Below are 22,324 nucleotides of genomic sequence, written 5' to 3' on the forward strand. Positions count from 1 at the left end.
GCCAGGTCTGTAGTCCCAGCTACTCTGGAGGCTGAGACAGGAGGATTGCTTGAGTTTGAAGTTGCAGTGAGTTATGATGATGCCACTGTACTCTATCTGGGGTGACTCTGTCTCAAAAAAAAGAAAGGATGGAACTTCTGCAAAGTTTTCAGCGATGGGACGATAGGGGAAGTTAAGGGATGTTGTACACAGAGATTCTGTGATTTGTGACTCAGCAGATAACATGCTTATAGCTCTGTTGGCTCATTAATATGTTGATGTGCTCCTGATTAATTCACAGTTCACCATCTGTGCTAAACTTCTTACTTGGCAGCTTGGTTCCCTCACTAGGGTCTGTTATCCCTCTCTCAGGTAGTGAGGACTCACTCTCTGAAAGGATTTCCAGAATATGTTATCAGCAATGGGAGGGGCTTCTCCTGATGCATCCTATGATGGAAAATAAAGTGGCAATTTTTACATTTGGATTTCAGGCCTTCCCCCCAGGGGCCTACAGGAGATGAGATTAGTGTGGCCATGACAGTGAGACTTTATGAAAGGACCAAGATAGAAGACGGTTCTTGTCTCAGGCTGGAACTTCAAACTTGAATACTGGCTTTGCTCTGGGTTTAAGTTGCTGAATGCCTGATTAACCTCTCTCCTTAGGGATTAGGACATAGTGCCCCTGTGCACTCCAAAGCATCTCTCTCTCTGAAGTTACTGACCTCTGACCCCAATACCAATGTGTTCTTTGATCCTGATTTCCAGCTGAGACTTTCCCTTTAGATCCTCACAATCTCCCCATCTTTGTGTCTCTCTGGACCCTAGAAATGATCCCATTGAAGACTGGAGTTCGACATTCCGACAGGTGGCAGAGCGGATGCAGAAGATGCAAGAAAACCAGAAAGCTTTCGTGCTCAACCCTGCAGTCGGGGTAGGGCCTATGGCTCCTTTTTCTATGCCACCCCTCCCCCCCAGCATCTGGAAATTTCTTTGAACCTCTGATTTTTGGTTCTGTTGCATCTTGTATAAATTCCTTGGGCATTTTGTGTCAATGAAAATGTTATAAATCAGCTCAGCACCCATAGCACAGTGGTTACAACACCAGTCACATACACCGAGGCTGGCGGGTTCAAACCCAGCCCGGGCCTGCTAAACAACAATGACAACTGCAACAAAAAAATAGCTGGGCATTGTGGTGGGTACCTGTAGTCCCAGCTACTTGGGAGGTTGAGGCAAAAAAATCGCTTAAGCCCAAGAGTTCAAGGTTGCTGTGAGCTGTGACGTCACAGCACTCTACCCAAGGTGACATAGTGAGATTCTGTCTCAAAAAAAAAAAGAAAATGTCATAAATCAAATCCTATTTTCTCAATTAATTTTTTACCTTACAATATTTCATCTTCATTCTGACCCCTTCTCAAGTCAATAATCATGAAACACCTCAGTGACCCAGGGCAGTTTCTGTTTTTCATCTGTGTACAGACAGCACTGAATAATCATTGTTCTGTCTTATTCTGTCTCTTATATATATTTAAGTTTGAAACATGGGCTTTAAAAAAAAAATTGGGATGGGCGGCGCCTGTGGCTCAAGGAGTAGGGTGCCGGTCCCATATGCCTGAGGTGGCGGGTTCAAACCCAGCCCCGGCCAAAACACACACACACACACAAAAAAATTGGGATGTACTTTCATTCTTCTGTCTTTCTAAATTCTCTCCAAAACCTGGTGGAAGAGGATTGGTTGCAGTGCTTCTGTCCCTTTTTACCTCTTGAGCTGTGAGTACATTTCACTAGCTCCATCTATCTAAGGCCATCTACCTGCAAGGGCCTTAGCCAAGACCCTGCCCATGCTTCTCCCTCATCTGTGATGCGCCCATCGTGACATGCTCCTTGATCTGCCTTTGGTGAGAAAGATATTTATTCATCAAGCGTTACCTACTTCCACCTCCTAGATGCTTATTTCTTTCCTTCTCTTTGCTATTGTTGACTTTCAGTCTTCTTTTCTCAGATTTTATTTATTTATTTTTTTTTTTGTAGAGACAGAGTCTCACCGATCGCCCTCGGTAGAGTGCCGTGGCGTCACACAGCTCACAGCAACCTCCAAATCCTTGGGCTTAGGCGATTCTCTTGACTCAGCCTCCCAAGTAGTTGGGACTACAGGCGCCCGCCACAACGCCCGGCTATTTTTTTGTTGCAGTTTGGCCGGGGCTGGGTTTGAACCCGCCACCCTCGGCATATGGGGCCGGCGCCTTACCGACTGAGCCACAGGTGCCGCCCAGTTATATGTTTTTTTTTTTTTTTTTTAATTATTCTCTTTGCTGTCATCTCTTTGCCTATTTGCTGTGCTGTGTTCCATATCTGCCCTATTCCAATCACTGCTTCATTGATCTCTCCAAAGCATATGAAATGTGGTATTTGGATTTGTAGACTTCCACAAAAAAGGTGGTTGAGAGGATGTGGGGAGAGAAAATTCTCAGAAAGAAAGGCACTCTCTGAAAAATCCTTGGCCCAGCTGACAAGGGGCCCCAATAGCTGGGACTTCTTCCTCTCAGAGTCTCCAGGTCTTCCTTTCTCTCTCAATTCCTCCCCGATGTCATTGCTTCTCAGCCTGAGGGTCTCAGCGGTTCTTCCCGCATGAAAGGTGGAAGCGCCACCAAGGTCCTGCTGGAAACCCTGTTATTAGCAGCCCATAAGACTGTGGATCGGGGCATTGCAGCCTCTCAAAGGTAGGAAGGATCTGGATAAGAGACAGCTCAAAGTCAGGCAGGGGTGGGATGGTACGGATGGGGGGTGGCAGGCCCTGATATGGAGGCTGGCTAGTGGCAGCAAGACTGAGGCCCTACCACTTCCCTCTGGGGAAGGAGCTAGCAAAGGCATGCTGTTGCTCCCACCAAGTAATCTCAGAGTCTGGATTGTTCCTAATACATCCTGGATTCCTCAAGTAAGGACCTAATCCCTGAGCCTGCATGGGGCCTCCAAAGCTGGCCTAGCTCCTGAGGGTTCCTTTGATGATCACGGAGCTCATCCTGCTGTGGCCTGCTTCCCTGACGGTGTTTCTAGCCTCGCCTGTAGACTGTTGCTTTCCTCCTCAGCACTCAGAGCCTCCTTGCCCAGTGCTGTCTTGATACCCCATCCCTCCTTCTGCTCCCTTGTCTTCTGCCCACTGAAGCCCTCACTGCCCAGCCTGATACAGTCTGGTTCCTCTCTGCACCTCCACCAGGATCAGCAGAACTTAGTTTTGAGGGAATTATGCCTCCTCTACCACAGATAGGTGTGGGGTGGGGAGAAGAGTGCACAGGCTTTCTGAGAGCGCACAAGGCCTTCCTGGGAGCTGATGGCTTTTCTCCCAGATGCCTCCTGGAAATCCTGAGGACATTTGAGCGGGCCCATCAGGTGACCTATAGCCAAAGCCTCAAGATTGCCACCCTGATGAAGCAAGTCAGCACCAGGTGTGTGGATGTGTGTTTGGAGGGGGAACATCCTGAGAGCAGGGAGATGGTGACACGTTCACATGGTGAAGGTGGTGGGATTGCATGTTGGCGGGTCACGGCAGGCTGGTTTTTGGTTTATCTCCATTCTCTTCTGTATACCTCTCTGATATATTTTCACTGTAACCTCTCAGCTCATATCCTGTGCTCTTGCCCACCCTTAGCCTGGAGAAGAAAGGCCGAACATACCTGGTGGGCTGGCAGACCCTCGGCATCATTGCTATCATGGATGGAGTCGAGTGCATCCACACTTTTGGCGCTGGTGGGACCCCATGAGGACAGTTTTTCTCATTCCTCCTGATCCTGACCAGTCTGCCCTGCAGACACTCCCCTGCTCCCAACCCAACAGCATTCCTCAGTGTCCATCCTGCCCTGTCTAAATAGGCATTTCTATCATATGCTTCTTCCTTTGAACCCCAACTCAGTCCTTGATCCCTCAGCTCCCAGCCCTGTGCTTAGCTATGGTCTCCCACATGGGTTCTTTCTCACTCTATACCCCACCATGCATTTTCATCCCAGCCCCATCAACACCTGCTCCCCCAAGCCTAGAACCTTCCTGTTCTATAAAGCCCATCATTCCTCTCTTTTTGTCCTTAAACTTCCCAGATTTTCAAGATATCCGTGGTTTTCTTATTGGTGATCACAGTGACATGTTTAACCAGAAGGCTGAGCTCACAAACCAGGTTGGAGAATAGGACATGGGGAAGATCACTGGTGTGCAGAGGGTGGAGGACAAGGGGAAAGTGGAGAAAGGTGGGGACCACGATGGGATAGAATCTGGTCTAGAAATGGAATGGGTTAGAGGTTGTGAGGCTTTCCACAGGGAGTGTGGAAAGCTCTGGATATACCCTCCAAACCTGGCTCTACTCCACTGACTTGATACATAATCTTGGGCAATACTCCTTACCTTTTTGAATGTTACCTTTTTTGTCTGTAGATAGAAGGGCTGTGATAGATGTCCACCATGTCCTCTTTAGTCCTCCAGCCTATGCTCTAGTGTGTTTTCATGGGAGAGAATTTCCTATCTTCTGCCCCAGGGTCCCCAGTTCTCCTTCTCCCAAGAGGACTTCCTGACTTCCATCCTGCCAACCCTCACAGAAATTGATACTGTGGTCTTCATTTTCACCCTGGATGGTGAGAGGGAAGATGGGATCGGATCAGTGGAAGGAGGGGATGGAAGCAGAAGAGTGATGTAGAGGGGATGTTGTTTTCCTGGGTCTTAGGTCACCTGCTCAGAGGGAGGGACGGGGCAAATGTCCTGACTGAAGCCCAGGAGAGTAGGAAGAATAGTTTGTACAGCCAGCCTTTCTACTCTGATGCTCTCCCTCTCTCCTAGACAACCTCAGAGAAGTGCAGACCCTGGTGGAGCAGGTGAAAGAGAAGACCACCAACATCCAGGCCCTGGCACACAGCACTGTGGGGCAGTCCTTGCCGGTGAGGGTCCAGACTTGAAAGGGGGACCATGGGTGGCAGTTACAGCCAGGCCTTCCTAGAGATGCCTCTCTTGCTCTTCTCTTTCTCTTTAGGCCTCTCTGAAGAAGCTCTTTCCTTCCATCATCAGCATCACATGGCCACTGCTTTTCTTTGAATATGAAGGGAACTTTATCCAGGTATGGGGAACGAGGAGGTAATATCTGTAGGGAAGGGCTCAGAGAGGGAGGGATTCCAGAAATCAGAAAACCCAAGGCTAGAGGAAAGAAAGCATGAAGAATTGTCTGTCCTCTACCAAGCCAGCAGGGCGAGTACTTGGGTTACCAGGTCACTAGCTCTTTTGAAGAATAAGCAAAAAGTGAAGAATGCCACCAATCACCTGACAGATGTTCACTGGCCCTTTTGGATAGGTCAGGTGTCCATACTATCTATAGTTATCATCATTATCCAGAAGCCCTTAAGGCACATTTTTTTTTTTTTTTTGCAAATTTTTTTTTTTCTTTGAGGCCTAGTTTTACATGTCACCCTGGGTAGAGTGCTGTGGCATCATCACAGCAAACTCAAACTCTTAGGCTCACTTCTTGCCTCAGCCTCCCAAGTAGCTGAGACTACAGGTGCCCACCACAATGAATGCCCAGCTAATTTTTCTATTTTTAGTAGAGATAGGGTCTTGCTCTTGTTCAGGCTGGTCTTGAACACCTGAAACATACAACATGCTGAATTCACTGCAGATAATGTCATGCTGATGTAGTCCCTGCTTGCTGATGAAAATATAATCCAGCCAGTACTCGTACTGATAATATTCATAGAAATAATAATCAGTTTATGTGCACTTTGCAATTTAGAGTTTGGAGGAGAGCTCTGGATACCAGTCCAACTCTGCAGTGTGGCCTAAGAAAGAAAGCAGCTTTGTATGTCTCTGGTCTTTCGTTTTCTCGCATGTCACCTGCCTACACTCTCCATGAGGCAGAACCAAGGCCTGAAAGGGTTTCCCTGGACAAATGTGGTCTCTCATCCATTATCCAAACCACCTCCTTCAGGAAGCTTCCCAACTTGTTCATACAGAGCTGGCATGCTGACTCACCTGCACTCAGAACTTTGTAGAAACTTCTGAGCAGGAGATCTACTTTCCTTCTAAAGTGTACTTTGTCTTCCTTTCCAAACCATGTTCATTCGTCACATTTCTACTTCTTGGCATGCTGTCCGCATTTATTGACTCCTCATCTTCTAAGAAATCTTCTTTAATTTACCTCACATCATCTTGATCCTTCCCTCCATCCTTAGAGGGTCCACTATATAGTGATAATACCTGATACCTAGAGCCCTTTGCACTTTACAGACTGTCTCATACCATCTTGGTACTTATAACAGTCTCTTAAGAAATGATAAATGTATGTTTGATGTCACCCTTTCACAGATGAGGAAGGTGAAACAAAGAGATTAAGGAATTGTGATCACAGCTGTAAACCTAAGAAAAGAGTAAGGACTTGAACTCAAGTCTTGTGACTTTAAGTGTATGGTCTATTTTCCCTATATGAAATAAATTTAAACCATGAGTGAAGCCAGATTCTTTTATTTGTTCATTCAACAACTTTTTTTTTAATTTTTATTTTTGTAGAGCCAGAGTCTCACTTTATCGCCCTCGGTAGAGTGTCATGGCATCACACAGCTCACAGCAACCTCCAACTCCTGGGCTTAGGTCAGGGGTCCTCAAACTACGGCCTGTGGACCACATGAGGCGGTGTGATTATATTTGTTCCCGTTTTGGTTTTTTTTTTTACTTAAAAATAAGATATGTGCAGTGTGCATAGGAATTTTTTCATAGGTTTTTTTTAACTATAGTCCGGCCCTCCAAAGGTCTGAGGGACAGTGAATTGGCCCCCTGTTTAAAAAGTTTGAGAACCCCTGGCTTAGGTGATTCTCTTGCTTCAGCCTCCCAAGTAGCTGGGACTACAACGCCTAGCTATTTTTTGGTTGCAGTTTGGCTGGGGCTGGGTTTGAACCCACCACCCTTGGTATATGGGGCTGGTGCCTTACCCACTGAGCCACAGGCACTGCCCTCAACAAATATTTTTAAAGCACTTAATTATATTCCAGGGAGAGGGGCTACTGTCAGTAATGGTATTCTGTGATTTTTTTTTTTTTTAAAGACAGTGTCTCACTCTATTGCCCAGGTTAGAGTGCAGTGGTGTTGACACAGCTCAACTTCAAACTCCTAGGGTCAAGTAATTCTCCTGCCTCAGCCTCCTGAGTAGCTAGGACTACAAGTGCATGTCCCAATGCCCGGCTATTTTTTTTTTTTTTTTTTTTTTTTGTAGAGATAGGGATCTCTCTATGTTGCTCAAGCTGGTCTCAAACTCTTGGCCTCAAGTGATCCTCCCACCTCAGTCCCCCAAAGTGCTAGGATTACAGATAGAAGCCACCACACCCAGCCTAATCTCTGATCTTTTTAAAAAACTGTATTATTGGGTCAGTGCCTGTAGCTCAGTGGCTAGGGCACTGGCCACATACACTGGGGCTGGTGGGTTCGAACCCAGCCTGGGCCTGCTAAAAAAAAACCAACAATGACAACTACAACAAAAAAATAGCCTGGCATTGTGGTGGGCACCTGTAGTCCCAGCTACTTGGGAGGCTGAGGCAAGAGAATTGCTTAAGCCCAAGAGTTTGAGGTTGCTGTGAGCTGTGACGCCATAGCACTCTACTGAGGGCAACATAGTGAGAATCTGTCTCAAAAACAAAACAAAATACAACTATATTATTAAATAAATTTTTATTATAAAAACTTTAGAAAATATAGAAATGCAAAGGAAGAAAATCACCAAAATCCACCATCTTCTAAGAAAACCACTCTGACAATTTTTGGAGAATGTCTTCCTAGACTTCTTTTCTATTCACATGTAAATAATATTTGTATAAAAATGAGACCATATATGACATGCTGTTTTTAAGTTACTTTATTTCATTTAAAATTGTGAACACCTTTCTGTGCTAATAAATCTATAGCATCATTTTTATTGTTGATGTATAGTATTCCACCAATGGATGTACTATAATTTCTTTTCTCTAACTCCTGTTATCAGACATGGAGACAGTTCCAATATTATGATTTTTATTAAAATGCTGTACTGAATATCCTTACATATACACCTTTGTTTTTTTTTTTTTTTGAGACAGTGTCACTATGTAGCCCTCGGTAGAGTGCTGTGGCGTTACAGCTCACAGCAACCTCCAACTCCTGGGCTCAAGCGATTCTCTTGCCTCAGCTTCCCAAGCAGCTGGGACTACAGGCACCTGCCACAACACTCAGCTATTTTTTTGGTTGCAGCCATCATTGTTGTTTGGCCAGCCCAGGCTGGATTTGAACCCGCCAGCTCAGGTATATGTGGCTGGCGCCTTAGCCGCTTGAGCCACAGGCGCCAAGCCTAGCCAGGCATGGTGGTATGCACACATACCACACTATAAGGTATGCACACATACCTAACTATAAGGGAGGATATTGAGCCTAGGAGTTGGCACCCAGGACTTGGAGGTTGCAGCGAGCTGCGATCTTGTCACTGCACTCCAATCTGGGTGGCAGACCGACAGTGAGACTGTCTCTTAAAAAACAAAAGAACAAAAACAACAAAAAAAGTCCCCACAAACACAGAAAACAAACTTTGCTAATCAGCAAAGGAACAAAACGAAAAGGCATTTCAGTGTCATTTGTTGACATTTTTTAATTACTATGGAAGTTGACTACTTAAAGATGCGTAGGCCATTTGATTTTTTTTCATATACTATTTTTTCATGTCTTTTGGGTATGTTCACCCCCATTCTTTTACAGGTAGTATATTTTTCTTACTGATTTGCAAGAGAGGATGTATATAACAAGGACAGCAGCCTTTTTTTTCTGTTCTATGCTTTCCTTGGTTTATTTTCTTACATTGTTTTTGATATAAAGACATTTAATTTTTTTGCATAGTCAAATATATTAATCTTTTACTTTGTGATTTTTGTCTTTTGCTTGATGCTGGTTTTATCTTTCTAAATGGATGGGACTTGTTTGAAATAAGGAGGCTTTTGGCCCGGCAAAGTGGCTCATGCCTGTAATCCTAGCACTCTGGGAGGCCATAGAGGGTAGGTCAACTGAGCTAAGGAGTTTGAGAAAAGCTTGAGCAAGAGCAAGACCCGCTCTCTACTAAACATAGAAAAACTAGGGCGGAGCCTATAGCTCAGTGGGTAGGGCGCTGGCCACATGTATGTAGGCTGGTAGGCCTGCTAAACAATGACAACTACATCAACAAAAAATAGCCGGGTGTTGTGGCTGGTAGTCCCAGCTACTTGGGAGGCTGAGGCAAGAGAATCGCTTAAGCCCAAGAGTTTGAGGTTGCTGTGAGCTGTGACGTCATGACACTCTACCCAGGGTGACAGAGTGAGACTTGTCTCAAAAAAAAAAAAAAAAGAAAAACTAGCTGGGCATTGTGGTGGGCACTTGTAGTCCCAGCTACTCGGGAGGCTGAGGCAAGAGGATCACTTGGATCCAGGAACTTTGAGGTTGCTGTTGTTAGCTACAATGATGCCATGGCACTCTACCCCAGGGTGACAGAGTGAGACTTGGTCTCAAAAAAAAAAAAAAAAAAAATGTGGCGCCTGTAGCTCAAGCGGCTAAGGCACCAGCCACATACAATAGAGCTGGAGGGTTTGAATCCAGCCCCGGCTTGCCAAACAATAATGACAACTACAACCAAAAAATAGCCGGGTGTTGTGGCCGGCACCTATAGTCCCAGCTACTTGTGAGGCTGAGGCAAGAGAATCGCTTAAGCCCAGGAGTTTGAGGTTGCAGTGAGGTGATGCCGTGGCACTCTCCCCAGGGCTATAGCTTGAGGCTCTGTCTTAAAATAAATAAATAAATAAGTCTGGTAACGGTGGCTCGTGCCTGTAATCTTAGCACTCTGGTGGATTGCCCTGAGCTCACAGGTTTGAGACCAGCCTGAGCAAGACCCCGTCTCTAAAACCAGCTGGGCGTTGTGGCAGGCGCCTACAGTCCGAACTACTTGGGAGGGTGAGGCAAGAGAATTGCTTGTTCCCAAGAGTTAGATGTTGTGAGCTATGATGCCACAGTACACTACCCAAGGCAACAAAGTGAAACTCTGTCTCAAAAGAAAAATCTAGGCGTGGTGGCTCAAACCTATAATTCTAGCACCCTGGGAGGCTGAGGCAGGTGGATTGCCTGAGCTTATGAGTTCAAGACCATAATGAGCAAAAGCAAGGCCCCATCTCTAAAAACAGCTGGGTGTTAGGGCAGGCACCTATAGACCCAGCTACTTGGGAGGCTAAGGTAAGAGAATCGCTTGAGCCTAAGAGTTTGAGGTTGCTGTGAGTAATAACTCCACAGCACTCAACTTGAGGGCGACTGAGACTCTGTCTTTAAAAAAAAAAAGGGCGGCACCTGTGGCTCAGTGAGTAGGGCACCGGCCCCATGTACTGAGGGTGGTGGGTTCAAACCGGGCCCCGGCCAAACTGCAACAGAAAAATAGCCAGGTGTTGTGGTGGGTGCTGTAGTCCCAGCTACTCAGGAGGCTGAGGCAAGAGAATCACCTAAGCCCAAGAGCTGGAGGTTGCTGTGAGCTGTGATGCCACAGTACTCTACCGAGGGTGACAAAGTGAGACTCTGTCTCTAAAAAAAAAAGTATAAGGACACTTCGATTAGGGTTTGTAAATCTTTAGTTGTAGAAATATTTTTGATATAAACTGCCCCCACACTTTTATTTTGAAAAAATTCAAACCTACAGAAAAATTGCAAGAATAGTACAATGAACACCATATGCTCTTCCCTAGATTCACACTAGTCATTAACATTTTGCCACATTTTCTTCATCTGTCTCTTTTCCCCTAATCATTTTAAAGAGAACTGGAGATATCATGACATGTCATACTAATTATCTTGTCATGTGTCTCCTAAGAACAAGGGTATTTGCCTATGTAAATATAATTATCCATCCATAAAAATTATAATTAATACAATATTATTATCTAATATCCAGATAGTATTCAAACTTCTCCAGTTATCCCTGTATTGTTTTTATTTCCCAGATCCAGGATCAATCAAGAATAATGCATTGCATTTGTTATCATGTCTCTTTGGTTTCCTTTATTTAGATGAAATCTTCAGGGTTTTTTTTTTTTTTTTTTTTAGAGACAAAGTCTTAAGTTTGTCGCCCTCGGTAGAGTGCCGTGACGTCACAGCTCACACCAACCTCCAACTCCTGGGCTTAGGTGATTCTCTTGCCTCAGCCTCCCAAGTAGCTGGGACTACAGCCACCCGCCATAATGTCCAGCTATTTTTTGTTGCAGTTTCGCTGGGTCTAGGCTTGAACCCACCACCCTCGGTATGTGGGGCCGGTGCCCTACTCACTAAGCCATAGGCGCTGCCCATAATTCTGCAGGGGTTTTGGTTTTTTTTTTTTTTTGAGACAGAGTCTCACTCCGTTGCCCTTGGTAGAGTGCCATGGCATCACAGCTCACAGCAATCTCCAGCTCTTGGGCTTAGACGATCCTCTTGCCTCAACCTCCCGAGTAGCTGGGACTACAGGCACCCGCCACAACACCAAGCTGTTTTTTGCTTGTAGTTGTTGTTGTTTGGCAGGCCTGGCCTGTATTTGAACCTTCCAGCTCTGGTGTATTTGGCTGGCGCCCTAGCCACTGAGCTACCAGCACTGAGCTCAGCCTCCTCTTTTTAAAGATTTTCCTGGATATTATTGCTGGGTGATTTTTCCATATGAGCTTTAAAATAAACATGTCAAGCTCCAAACTATGTAACGTTTGAAATATATTTGTGTCAATGATAGTGGTATGAATGGCCAGGTTTACTTTATCTCTCCCATAAGGCATGGCATGTAGCCTGTAGTATCAATACCACATCCTTTTTTTTTTTTTTTTTTAGAGACAGAATCTAACTTTATCACCCTTGGTAGAGTGCCGGGATGTCCCAGCTCAGCAACCTCCAGCTCTTGGGCTTAGGCAATTCTCTTGCCTCAGCCTCCCAAGTAGCTGGGACTACAGGCGCCTGCCACAATGTTTGGCTAATTTTTCTATTTTTGAGACAGGATCATACTCTTGTTCAGGCTGGTCTCAAAGTCCTGAACTCAAGCAATCCATCTGCTTCAGCCTCCCGGAGTGCTAGGATTACAGGCATGAACCATTGCGCCCAGTCTTGAAATTCTATTTTTCAATGATCACCAACCATGTGTCAGCTATTGGTAAAGGGATTGGGGTTCTGGATCAAAATAAGACAAATCTCTGCCCTTAAGGAGCCTGTAATTCAGTAGAATGAATCCTAGGACTTCTATTCCTCCATCTAGTACCCAAAGGGCAAAATGAAAGTTTCTTTCTTTCTTTTTTTTTTTTTTTTTTGAGACAGAGTCTCAAGCTGTCACCCTGTGTAGAGTACTATGGCATCATAGCTCACAGCACCTTCAAACTCTTGGGCTTAAGCAATTCTTCTGCCTCAGCCTCCCAAGTAGCTGGGACTACAGGTGCCCACCACAATGCCTGGCTATTTTTTGGTTGCAGCTGTCATTGTTGTTTTAGCTGGCCCGGGCCAACTTTGAACCTGCCAGCCTCAGTATATTTGGCCAGCGCCCTACCCACTGAGCTATGAGTACCACCAAAAGTTTTAGCAAGATAAAAACCCTACTATGGAAGGACTCAGAAAAGATATCTGTGTACCCAGTGGTGAAAACCATAGATAGGGCTGACACATATAATCCTAGCACTTTAGGAAACTGAGATGGCACGGTCACTAAGGCCAGCAGTTCAAGACCAGCCTGGGCAACATAGTGAAACTCTGTCTCTACTAAAAATAGAAAAATTAGGCTTGGCACTCATAGCACAGTAGTTATGGTGCCAGCCTCTGGGTGTTCGAACTCTGCCCAGCTAGCTAAATGACCACAACTGCAGCAAAAAATAGCTGGTTATTGTGGCAAGCGCCTGTAGTCCCAGCTACTTGGGAGGCTCAGGCAAGAGAATTACTTAAGCCCAAGAGTTTGAGGTTGCTGTGAGCTATGACGCCACAGCACTGTACCAAGGGTGACATAGTGAGACTCTGTCTCAACAACAACAACAAAAATAGAAAAATTAGTTGAGTGTGGTGGTGCACATCTGTAGTCCCAGCTACTTGGGAAGCTGAGGCAGGAGGATCTCTTGAGCCTGGGAGTTTAACGTTACAGTGAACAAAGAAGATGCCACTGCATTCTAGGCCAGGTGACAGAGCAAGACCCTGTCTCAAAAAAACAAAAACAAACCCAAACTATGAAAACTAACAAACAAAGAAAACCACATGCAGATGAGGCCACCAGATTTGCCTGGCACAGTCCCAGTTCACACCTAATGTTCTAACATTTAAGCATCAGCTGCTCACACAAATGATATGCACATTTTGGTCCCTGGTTTTCAACTTTTGGTTTTCTGTTTGATAATAGGACACTGTCTGTCCACTTTGCTGCTCTCCTGTCCTCTAATTTTCAATGCCCATATGTCTGCCCTGTTTAGAAGTTCCAGCGTGAACTAAGCACCAAGTGGGTGTTGAATACTGTGAGTACAGGGGCTCATGTACTTCTCGGGAAGATTCTACAAAACCACATGTTGGACCTCCGCATTAGCAACTCCAAGCTCTTCTGGCGGGCACTGGCCATGCTGCAGGTAGGAACCTGGTGGCTCAGGGCTGGGTAGCAGCTGGCCTCAGGGTCTGGGCTGCCATAGGAGGACATTTTGGTGAGGTGTGGAGATGTGTAGGGGCATGGGCTGCCTTCTCTCCTTCAAAGTCCACTTTTTCCTCTAAGGCAGTGGTTGCCAACCTTCCTAATGCCTCCTAATGCTATGACCCTTTAATATAGGTTGTGGTGACCCCCAACCATAAAATTATTTTCGTTGCTATTTCATAACTGTAATTTTGCTACTGTTATGAATCGTAATGTAAATATCTGATATGCAGGATGTATTTTCATTGTTACAAAGGGGTCGCGACCCACAGGTTGAGAACCACTGCTCTAAGGGGTATGTGTGCATAAATGGGCATATGTTTGTGAAACTGTAACTGTTAGGCAAGATTTTTACAGTTAGAAACGTGACGGAAACCTAGTTCATGCTGGTTTAAGCTAAACAAGGCAAATTGGGCGGCACCTGTGGCTCAGTGGGTAGGGCACCGGCCCCATATACCAAGGGTGGCAGGTTCGAACCCAGCCCCAGTCAAACTGCAACAACAACAACAAAAAATAGCTGGGTGTTGTGGTGGGCACCTGTAGTTCCAGCTACTCGGGAGGCTGAGGCAAGAGAATCACCTAAGCCTAGGTGTTGGAAGTTGCTGTGAGCTGTGATGCTGTGGCACTCTACCGAGGGCTATAAAGTGAGACTCTATCTCTAAAAAAAATAAACAAGGAAAATTACAGCTCATATAACTGAATAGTCCTAGGGCACGTGGATCCAGATACTCTAACAATGTGCTCCAGAACCTTCAGCCTCAGATCTGTTTTCCTCCATGTTGCTCTTGTTCCCAGGCAGGTTTTGTCTATTCGGTGGCAAATTGGCCACCAATAGTGTCAGCCTTACATCCTACTAATGTAGCAACTCTACTGGGAAAAGAATTTGTCCTTGTATCTTTTTTCTTCTCCTTTAAAAAAAAAAATTAACTGATTTGTTAAGAAATGTGTCTGTGGGTATAGTGCCTGTGGCTCAGTGGGATCGAGGGTAGCAGGTTCAAACCCAGCCCCTGCCAAACTGCAACAAAAAATAGCCAGATGTGGGCGGTGCTGGCCTTATATACTGGAGGTGGTGGGCTTAAACTCAGCCCTGGCCAAAAAAAAAAAAAAAAAAAATAGCCAGGTGTTGTGGCAGGTGCCTGTAGTCCCCAGCTACTCAGGAGGCTGAGACGAGAATCGCCTAAGCCCAGGAGTTGGAGGTTGCTGTGAGCTGTGACACCACGGCACTCTACCAAGAGTGATAAAGTGAGACTGTCTCTAAAAAAAAAATGTCTCTGTGATTTATGCAATTACCTAGGGGAGAGTTTTGATTGGCTTGGCTTTGCATGTTCCTAAACCAACTGTTGTTCTCTTGGGGAAGAAGTGCTGTGCCCAGCCTGTTCATGTGTCTTCCCTTCAAGATGATGGAGGAGGAGGGGGTGGGAGGTGAGCTTCAGTCAGGCCTCCTGGCCTGAGCATGAGGGAGCAGTTGTTCTCCAAAAGAAAATCAAGGTGCTGATTCCAGAAAGAGGAGGAATGGATGCTGAGCAGATAGCACAACAGATGGTCATGAAAGTGGGGTTGCCAAATTTAGCAAATAAAAATACAGGACATCCAGTTAAATTTGAATTTCAGATAAACAAAATTCATATATGTCCCAAATATTGCATGGGACATACTTTACCAAAAAAAAATTCCATATTTATCTGAAATTTAAATTTAGGTTGGGTTTGATGGCTCATGCACCTGTAATCCCAGCACTTTGGGAGGCTGAAGTGGGAGGATCGCTTGAGGCCAGGAGTTAAGAGACCAGCCTGGACAACATAAGGAGACACCTTCTCTAAAAAGAAAGTTAACTGGGTGTCTTCTATTTTTATTATTTGCTAAATCTGGCAACTCTTCGTGAAAGGAATTAATCAATGAACATTTAACGAGAATTCACCAGGTCCCTAAAACAACCCATGGTCCTTAATGGAATCTAATAGAACTATAAAGAAGGTGGGATCAGTTTGCACTATAGCAAAACAAGGCTTCATGGGCTTGGAGCCTGTAGCACAGTTATGGTGCCAGCCACATACGCTGAGCTGGTGGGTCCAACCAGGCCAGCTAAAACAACAGTGACAATTACAACAAAAAATGGCCAGGCGTTGTGGCAGGAACCTGTAGTCCCAGCTACTTAGGAGGCTGAGGCAAGAGAATCACTTGAGCCCAAGAGTTGGAGTCTGCTGTGAGCTGTGACGCCATGGCACTCTACTGAGGGGGACATAGTGAGACTGTCTTAAAAAAACAAACAAGACTTCATGCAAGAGGTGATGTTTGAGCTGGGCCTGATGGTATGGCTTGATAGATGAAGGACAGAAGGACATTCCTGTTAGAAAGAGCATTAGCCAGCATGCCAGAGTGGGACTGGGCATGATATGTGAGGGACAGAGGTCTGACCAGAGTGGAGAGTCACTTTACAGAGCAATGAAGGATTGTGAGGGGCAGGAAGGTGAGGAAATGTTGAAGGGTAAAGCCAGACAGGAATTTGGACTTGTGAAATGTGGCTATACCCGTGCTATCCAAAACCATGGCCACCTGCCACATGTGGCTATTGAGCACTTGAAGCATAGCTAATGTGACTAAAGAACTGAATTTTACGTTTTATTTAAAAACTGATATTAAGGGCGGCACCTGTGGCTCAGTCGGTAGGGCGCCGGCCCCATATACCGCGGGTGGCGGGTTCAAACTCGGCCCAGCTGAACTGCAACCAAAAAATAGCCGGGCCTTGTGGCGGGCGCCTGTAGTCCCAGCTACTCGGGAGGCTGAGGCAGGAGGATCGCTTAAGCCCAGGAGTTGGAGGTTGCTGTGAGCTGTGTGACGCCACGGCCCTCTACGGAGGGCAATAAAATGAAACTCTGTCTCTACAAAAACAAACAAACAAACAAAAAAACTGATATTAAATGCAACTTTATTGTTTTGATAGGACTACATATCACTTTTTAGCATTGAAAATTTAGTGTCCAAATTGAGGTGCAATGTAATCATAAAATACACACTAGATTTCAAAGATTTTTTTTTTAGAGACGGAGTTTCACTTGGTCACCCTCGGTAGAGTGCTGTGGCATCACAGCTTAGGTAATTCTCTTGCCTCAGCCTCCTGGGTATCTGGGACAACTGGCGCCTGCCACAACGCCCAGCTATTTTTTGTTGCAGTTTGGCCAGGGCCGGCTTTGAACCCACCACACTCGATATATGGGGCAAGCGCCCTACTCACTGAGCCACAGGTGATTTCAAAGATTTAATACAAAAATGTTATAAAATATCTTCTTAATAATTTTCTTTTTTTTTTTTATTTTTTGTTTGTAGAGACAGAGTCTCACTTTATCACCCTCAGTAGAGTGCCGTGACGTCACACAGCTCGTAGCAACCTCCAACTCCTGGGCTTAGGCGATTCTCTTGCCCCGGCCTCCTGAGTAGCTGGGACTATAGGCGCCTGCCACAACACCTATATTTTTGTTGCAGTTTGTCCAGGGCCAGGTTTGAACCCACCACCCTCGGTATATGGGGCCAGCGCCCTACCCACTGAGCCACAGGTGCTGCCCCTTCTTAATAATTTTTTTTGTTTTTTTTTTAACCTTCTTAATAATTTTTAATATTGGTTACATATTGAGATATTTTGGGCTTATTGTGTTAAATGAAATATATTATTTAAGTTGATGTCATCTCTTTTTTTGTTTGTTTTGCTTTGTCTTTTAGAGACAATTTTTTTTGAGACAGTGTCTCACAATGTCACCCTCAGTAGAGTGCTATGGCATCACAGCTCACAGCAACCTCCAACTCTTAGGCTTAAGCAATTCTCTTGCCTCAGCCTCCCAAGTAGCTGGGACTACAGGCGCCCGCCGCAATGCCTGGCTAATTTTTCATTGTAGTTGTCAGCCCCAGTATATGTGGCTGGCACCTTAACCACTGAGCTATTGTTGTTTAGTAGGCCTGGGCTGGATTCGAACCCTCCAGCTCTATGTAGCTGGCTCCCTAGCCTCTGAGCTACAGACGCCAAGCCTAGAGACAAAATTTTACTTTGTCACTCAGGCTGGAGTGCAGTGGCGTGATGATAGCTCACTGTAGCCTTAAACTCCTGATCTCATGGAATCCTCCAACCTCAGCCTCCCAAGCAGCTGGAACTATAGGCATGCACCACCAAATCCAGCTAATTATTTTGCTTTTTTAAAGTTTTGTGTAGACGGGGTCTTGCTATATTGCCCAGGCTGGTCTCAGACTCCTGGCCCCAAGCAATCCTCCCATCTTAGCCTCTCAAAGTACTGGGATTACAGGTGTGAACCACCATGCTCAGGATTTACCTGTTTCTTTTTTATGCCACTACCAGAGAACTTAAAATTACAAATGTGGCTTCCATTATGTTTCTATTGGACAGTGCTAAGCTAAATAGAGAAGAGGGTAGTAACAAAATGGAAAGAGTGTATGCAGATGAACAGTCTTTTTATGTCACCCTTGCCCTTGGTAGACTGGGTAGAGTGCTGTGGCATCACAGCTCATAGCAACCTCAAACTCTTTGGTTTAAGCAATTCTCTTGCTTCAGCCTCCCAAGTAGCTGGGACTACAGGCACCCACCACAATGCCTGGCTAATTTTTCATTGTAGTTGTCAGCCCCGGTATATGTGGCTGGCACCTTAACCACTGAGCTGTTGTTGTTTAGTAGGCCTGGGCTGGATTCGAACCCTCCAGCTCTATGTGGCTGGCTCCCTAGTACCTGGGACTACAGGTACCCACCAAAATGCCTGGCTATTTTTTGGTTGTAGTTGTCATTGTTGTTTAGCAGACCTGGGCTGGGTTCAAACCCACCAGACCCCGGGTATGTGGCTGGCACCTTAACCAGTGAGCTACAGGTGCTGAGCCTTTTTTTTTTTTTTTTTTTGAGACAGAGTCTCACTTTGTCACCCTCGGTAGGGTGCCATGGCATCATAGCTCACAGCAACCTCAAACTCCTGGGCTTAATTGATTCTCTTGCCTCAGCTTCCCAAGTACCTGGGACTACAGGAGCCCACCACAATACCTGGCTATTTTTAGGGACGAGGTCTCACTCTGGCTCAGGCTGGTGTTGAACCTGTGACCTCAGGCAATCTACCTGCCACAGCCTCCCAGGGGCTGGGATTATAGGCATGAGCCATTGCGCCAGGACAGATGAACAATCTTGACAACATCGTTCAAAATGGATTTTGTAGGGAGGAAAGTGAGGGGAGATAGTTCAGTTTAAGATTACTAATCTAGGGCAGCATCTGTGGCTCAGTCAGTAGGGTGCCGGCCCCATATACCAAGGGTGGCGGGTTCAAACCCGGCCCCGGCCGAACTGCAAAAACAAAATAAAACAAACAAAAAAAATAGCCGGGTGTTGTGGCAGGCACCTGTAGTCCCAGCTACTTGGGAGGCTGAGGCAAGAGAATCGCTCAAGCCCAAGAGTTGGAGGTTGCTGTGAGCTATGTGATGCCATGGCACTCTACCGAGGGCCATAAAGTGAAACTCTGTCTCTACAAAAAAAAAAAAAAAGATTACTAATCTAGGCTCAGCACATGTAGTATAGTGGTTATGGCACCAGCCCCATGCACCAAGGCTGGAGGGTTTGAACCCGGCCTGGGCCAGCTAAACGACAATGACAACTGCAACAAAAGAATAGCCGGGCATTCCTCCACTGTGGGAAGCAAAGGGCACTGCCTATTTTCTGAAATTCACACGGAAACAGCATTGACATTCCTAGTGTGGGAAAACAATCTTAAAATGATAGCAGTGTGTCCTTCCACTTGTTTCCTGATGCCTTGTTTACATGCACCTGTCAGGGCATGGAGCATGCAGCCCCTGTGGTCTCAAAGAAGGATAATTTCAGCAGAAGCAAAAAAAAAAAAAAAAAAAAAGGCTTCCTGGGTTTTGGATAAAATTGTAGTGACAGGGAACAAATCGGTGTTCGTTAGTGGGTAGGGTGAGGGCATGACCATAAAGGGGCCGCCTGAGGGTGCTTTGAGGGAGGATAGAACTGTTTTGTGTCCCATTATGGCGGCTATGAAAAACTGTATGTCTTAAAATTCATAGAACCAAAAGAAAAAAAAAATAGCCAGGCATTGTGGCAGGTGCCTGAAGTCCCAGCTACTTGGGAGGCTGAGGCAAGAGAATCACTTAACTCCAAGCATTTGAGGTTGCTGTAAGCTGTGATGCTATAGCACTCTACAGAGGGCAACATAGACTCTGTCTAAAAACAAACAAAAAAAGATTACTAATCATTGAGATTGGTGAGACACAGCTGAAAATTTGATCAATTTGCAATTAATTTAACCCAGTCCATCAAGGTCCGCCACCAACTCATTTAACCCAACTTTTCTCTACATCTGAGGATTATGAGTTTGGGATTCACTGCAGGACAAATTCTCTACAGCCTCTACAACCAGGCTTCAGGATCTCAGCCTGCAAATCTCCTTGTTCTTTCTTCTTCCTTGACCTTCTTCTCAGTTCCCCCAGCCTTCTAGCCTGACACTGACCTTGTCACTTCCTCCACAGCGGTTCTCTGGACAGTCCAAGGCTCAGTGCATCGAGAGCCTCCTCCAAGCCATCCACTTTCCTCAACCACTGTCAGATGATATTCGGGCTGCTCCCATTTCCTGCCATGTCCAGGTTGCACATGAGAAGGATCAGGTATTCTGCCCTCTGCTGGCCATTCAACACTTCCCTAGTACTTTCAATGTGTCAGGAACTTTGCTTGGCATTGGGTTTACAAAATTCAGTCACAGGGTGCGCCTGTGGCTCAAAGGAGTAGGGCACCAGCCCCCTATGCCGGAGGTGGCGGGTTCAAACCCAGCCCCAGCCAAAAACTGCAAAAAAAATTCAGCGACATTAGGCCGGACGCAGTGGCTCATGCCTATAATCCTAGTAGTCTGGGAGACTGAGGTGGGTGGATTGCTTGAGCTTACAAGTTCAAGACCAGCCTGAGCAAAAAAGTGAGACTCCCATCTCTACTAAAAATAGAAAGAAAAAAATAACTGAGGCCAGAGGATTGCTTGAGCCTGAGTTGGAGATTGCTGTGAGCTGTGATGCCACAGTACTCTACATGAGGCAACAGCTTGAGACTCTGTCTCAAAAAAAAAAAAAAAATTCAGTGACATTCCTCCCACAGTGAATTCCTCATTCATGGGGAAGACACAGCTGTGACAAGTGGTGACAGTGGTGTGAAAAGGTTCTGTAGGTATCCAGGAAATGAGGCCTTCTATTCAACCTAAGAGGCAAGTCAGGGAGAAAGGAGTCTTTGGATTAGGTTTTGAAGGATGAATAGGAGTTATCTGGGCTGGAGGGAAAGTTTCTCTTTGCTTTTGACCCACTTCATTACTACTCTTTAGTCTTTTTTTTGTGTGTGTTTTTTGGCCAGGGCTAGGTTTGAACCCGCCACCTTCAGTATATGGGACTGGCGCCCTACTCCTTGAGCCACAGGCGGCGCCCTACTCTTTAGTCTTGACAATGTCTTTCTGTTATTGCATCTAGTGCAATGGCTCCTAAGTCTCACATGGGAGTGCTTTAGTGCTTCTGGGTTCTTCCTCAGATGATCTCACTCTCTCAGGCTTCAATCCTTGCCTTTTCCCCACAGGTGATCCCTGTAGCCTTGCTGAGCCTCTTGTTCCGGTGCTCCATCTCTGAGGCTCAGGCACACCTGGCTGCAGCACCTTCTGTCTGCGAGGCTGTCAGGAGTGCCCTGGCTGGGCCAGGTCAGAAGCGCAGTGCGGACCCCCAGAGATCTTAGAGGCCACTGTACAGTGAACCAGTGTTTCTGGGTGTGTAGAAGGAGCCGAGCCCAGCCCAGCTCAAGAGGACTTGTCAAGAGGCCCAGTTTCCAGAGGCACCGGCAAGCCCAGGGTGGGGAGAAAGATTCTCTCTTCTTTGGGAGAGAATTCTTATTCTTGACCCAGGGTTTTCTACTTTCACTGGCTTATTTTCATTTCAGAAATAAAACTACATGTTCTTATTTTGGAAAGTTAACCTTGTATAGTCAGTAAATCAAACTCAATAGATCAGAGGTGGGACAGGATGGGTGGCATGAGTTGGTCCCAACAGCAGATTTATTCTTTATTTTTTATTTATTTTACTTATTTATTTATTTTGAGACAGAGTCTCAAGCTGTTACCTTGGGCAGAGTGCTGTGGCATCATAGCTCACAGCACCCTCCAACTCCTGGGCTTAAGCGATTCTCCTGCCTCCACCTCCCAAGTAGCTTTGACTACAGGCACCCGCCACAACGCCCAGCTATTTTTTGGTTGCAGCCATCCTTGTTGTTTGGTGGGCCCAGGCAGGATTCGAACCCGCCAGTTCAGGTGTATGTGGCTGGCGCCTTAGATGCTTGAGCCACAGGCGCCGAGCCAGCAAATTTGTTCTTTAATTCCCCTCTCCTCTATTTCATTGGCTCCTGACACAAATCTTATTCCTGCATCCCTATATCCCACATCTCCAGTGCACAAGGACATACACACATGTACACACACACAGTGCAGTCCCACAGAGCCACCGTGCCCAGCCTAGCTATTCTTTTGATAACTTAATGGTCTTGAATGGTAGAATAGGAGCCAGATCTTGAATATTAGATAGCCTGTAAGGGTGAAGGAAAATGTTGATGTTAGGATCAAGTAGGGGATGGAGGGGTCTCAACCTGGGATGGGCTCCAGGGATGGGCTGTATAAAACACAGCAAAAT

At 45.9% G+C, this 22,324-nt stretch overlaps 1 protein-coding gene across 4 annotated transcripts in view; it reads left to right on the forward strand.

The window, feature by feature from the left end:
- The window catches only part of GCKR (glucokinase regulator), a 28,322-nt gene extending 6,708 nt beyond the window's left edge, over window positions 1-21,614 (forward strand). The window contains exons 6-16 of one of the 4 annotated variants that reach the window (XM_053588441.1): window positions 805-910; window positions 2,581-2,699; window positions 3,066-3,422; window positions 3,626-3,723; window positions 4,068-4,144; window positions 4,499-4,595; window positions 4,798-4,895; window positions 4,988-5,071; window positions 13,422-13,571; window positions 20,150-20,284; window positions 21,228-21,614. In XM_053588441.1, coding sequence (XP_053444416.1) covers window positions 805-910; window positions 2,581-2,699; window positions 3,066-3,422; window positions 3,626-3,723; window positions 4,068-4,144; window positions 4,499-4,595; window positions 4,798-4,895; window positions 4,988-5,071; window positions 13,422-13,571; window positions 20,150-20,284; window positions 21,228-21,380 — 1,474 coding nt within the window. In that variant the 3' untranslated portion in view covers window positions 21,381-21,614. The remainder of the gene's footprint in view (window positions 1-804; window positions 911-2,580; window positions 2,700-3,065; window positions 3,423-3,625; window positions 3,724-4,067; window positions 4,145-4,498; window positions 4,596-4,797; window positions 4,896-4,987; window positions 5,072-13,421; window positions 13,572-20,149; window positions 20,285-21,227) is intronic. The other 3 variants (XM_053588439.1, XM_053588442.1, XM_053588440.1) reach the window with 3 other exon arrangements.
- The last annotated feature ends 710 nt before the right edge of the window (window positions 21,615-22,324 follow it).

Source organism: Nycticebus coucang, chromosome 4 (assembly GCF_027406575.1).
Source record: "Nycticebus coucang isolate mNycCou1 chromosome 4, mNycCou1.pri, whole genome shotgun sequence".
In the NCBI taxonomy this organism is placed as follows: Eukaryota; Metazoa; Chordata; class Mammalia; order Primates; family Lorisidae; genus Nycticebus; species Nycticebus coucang.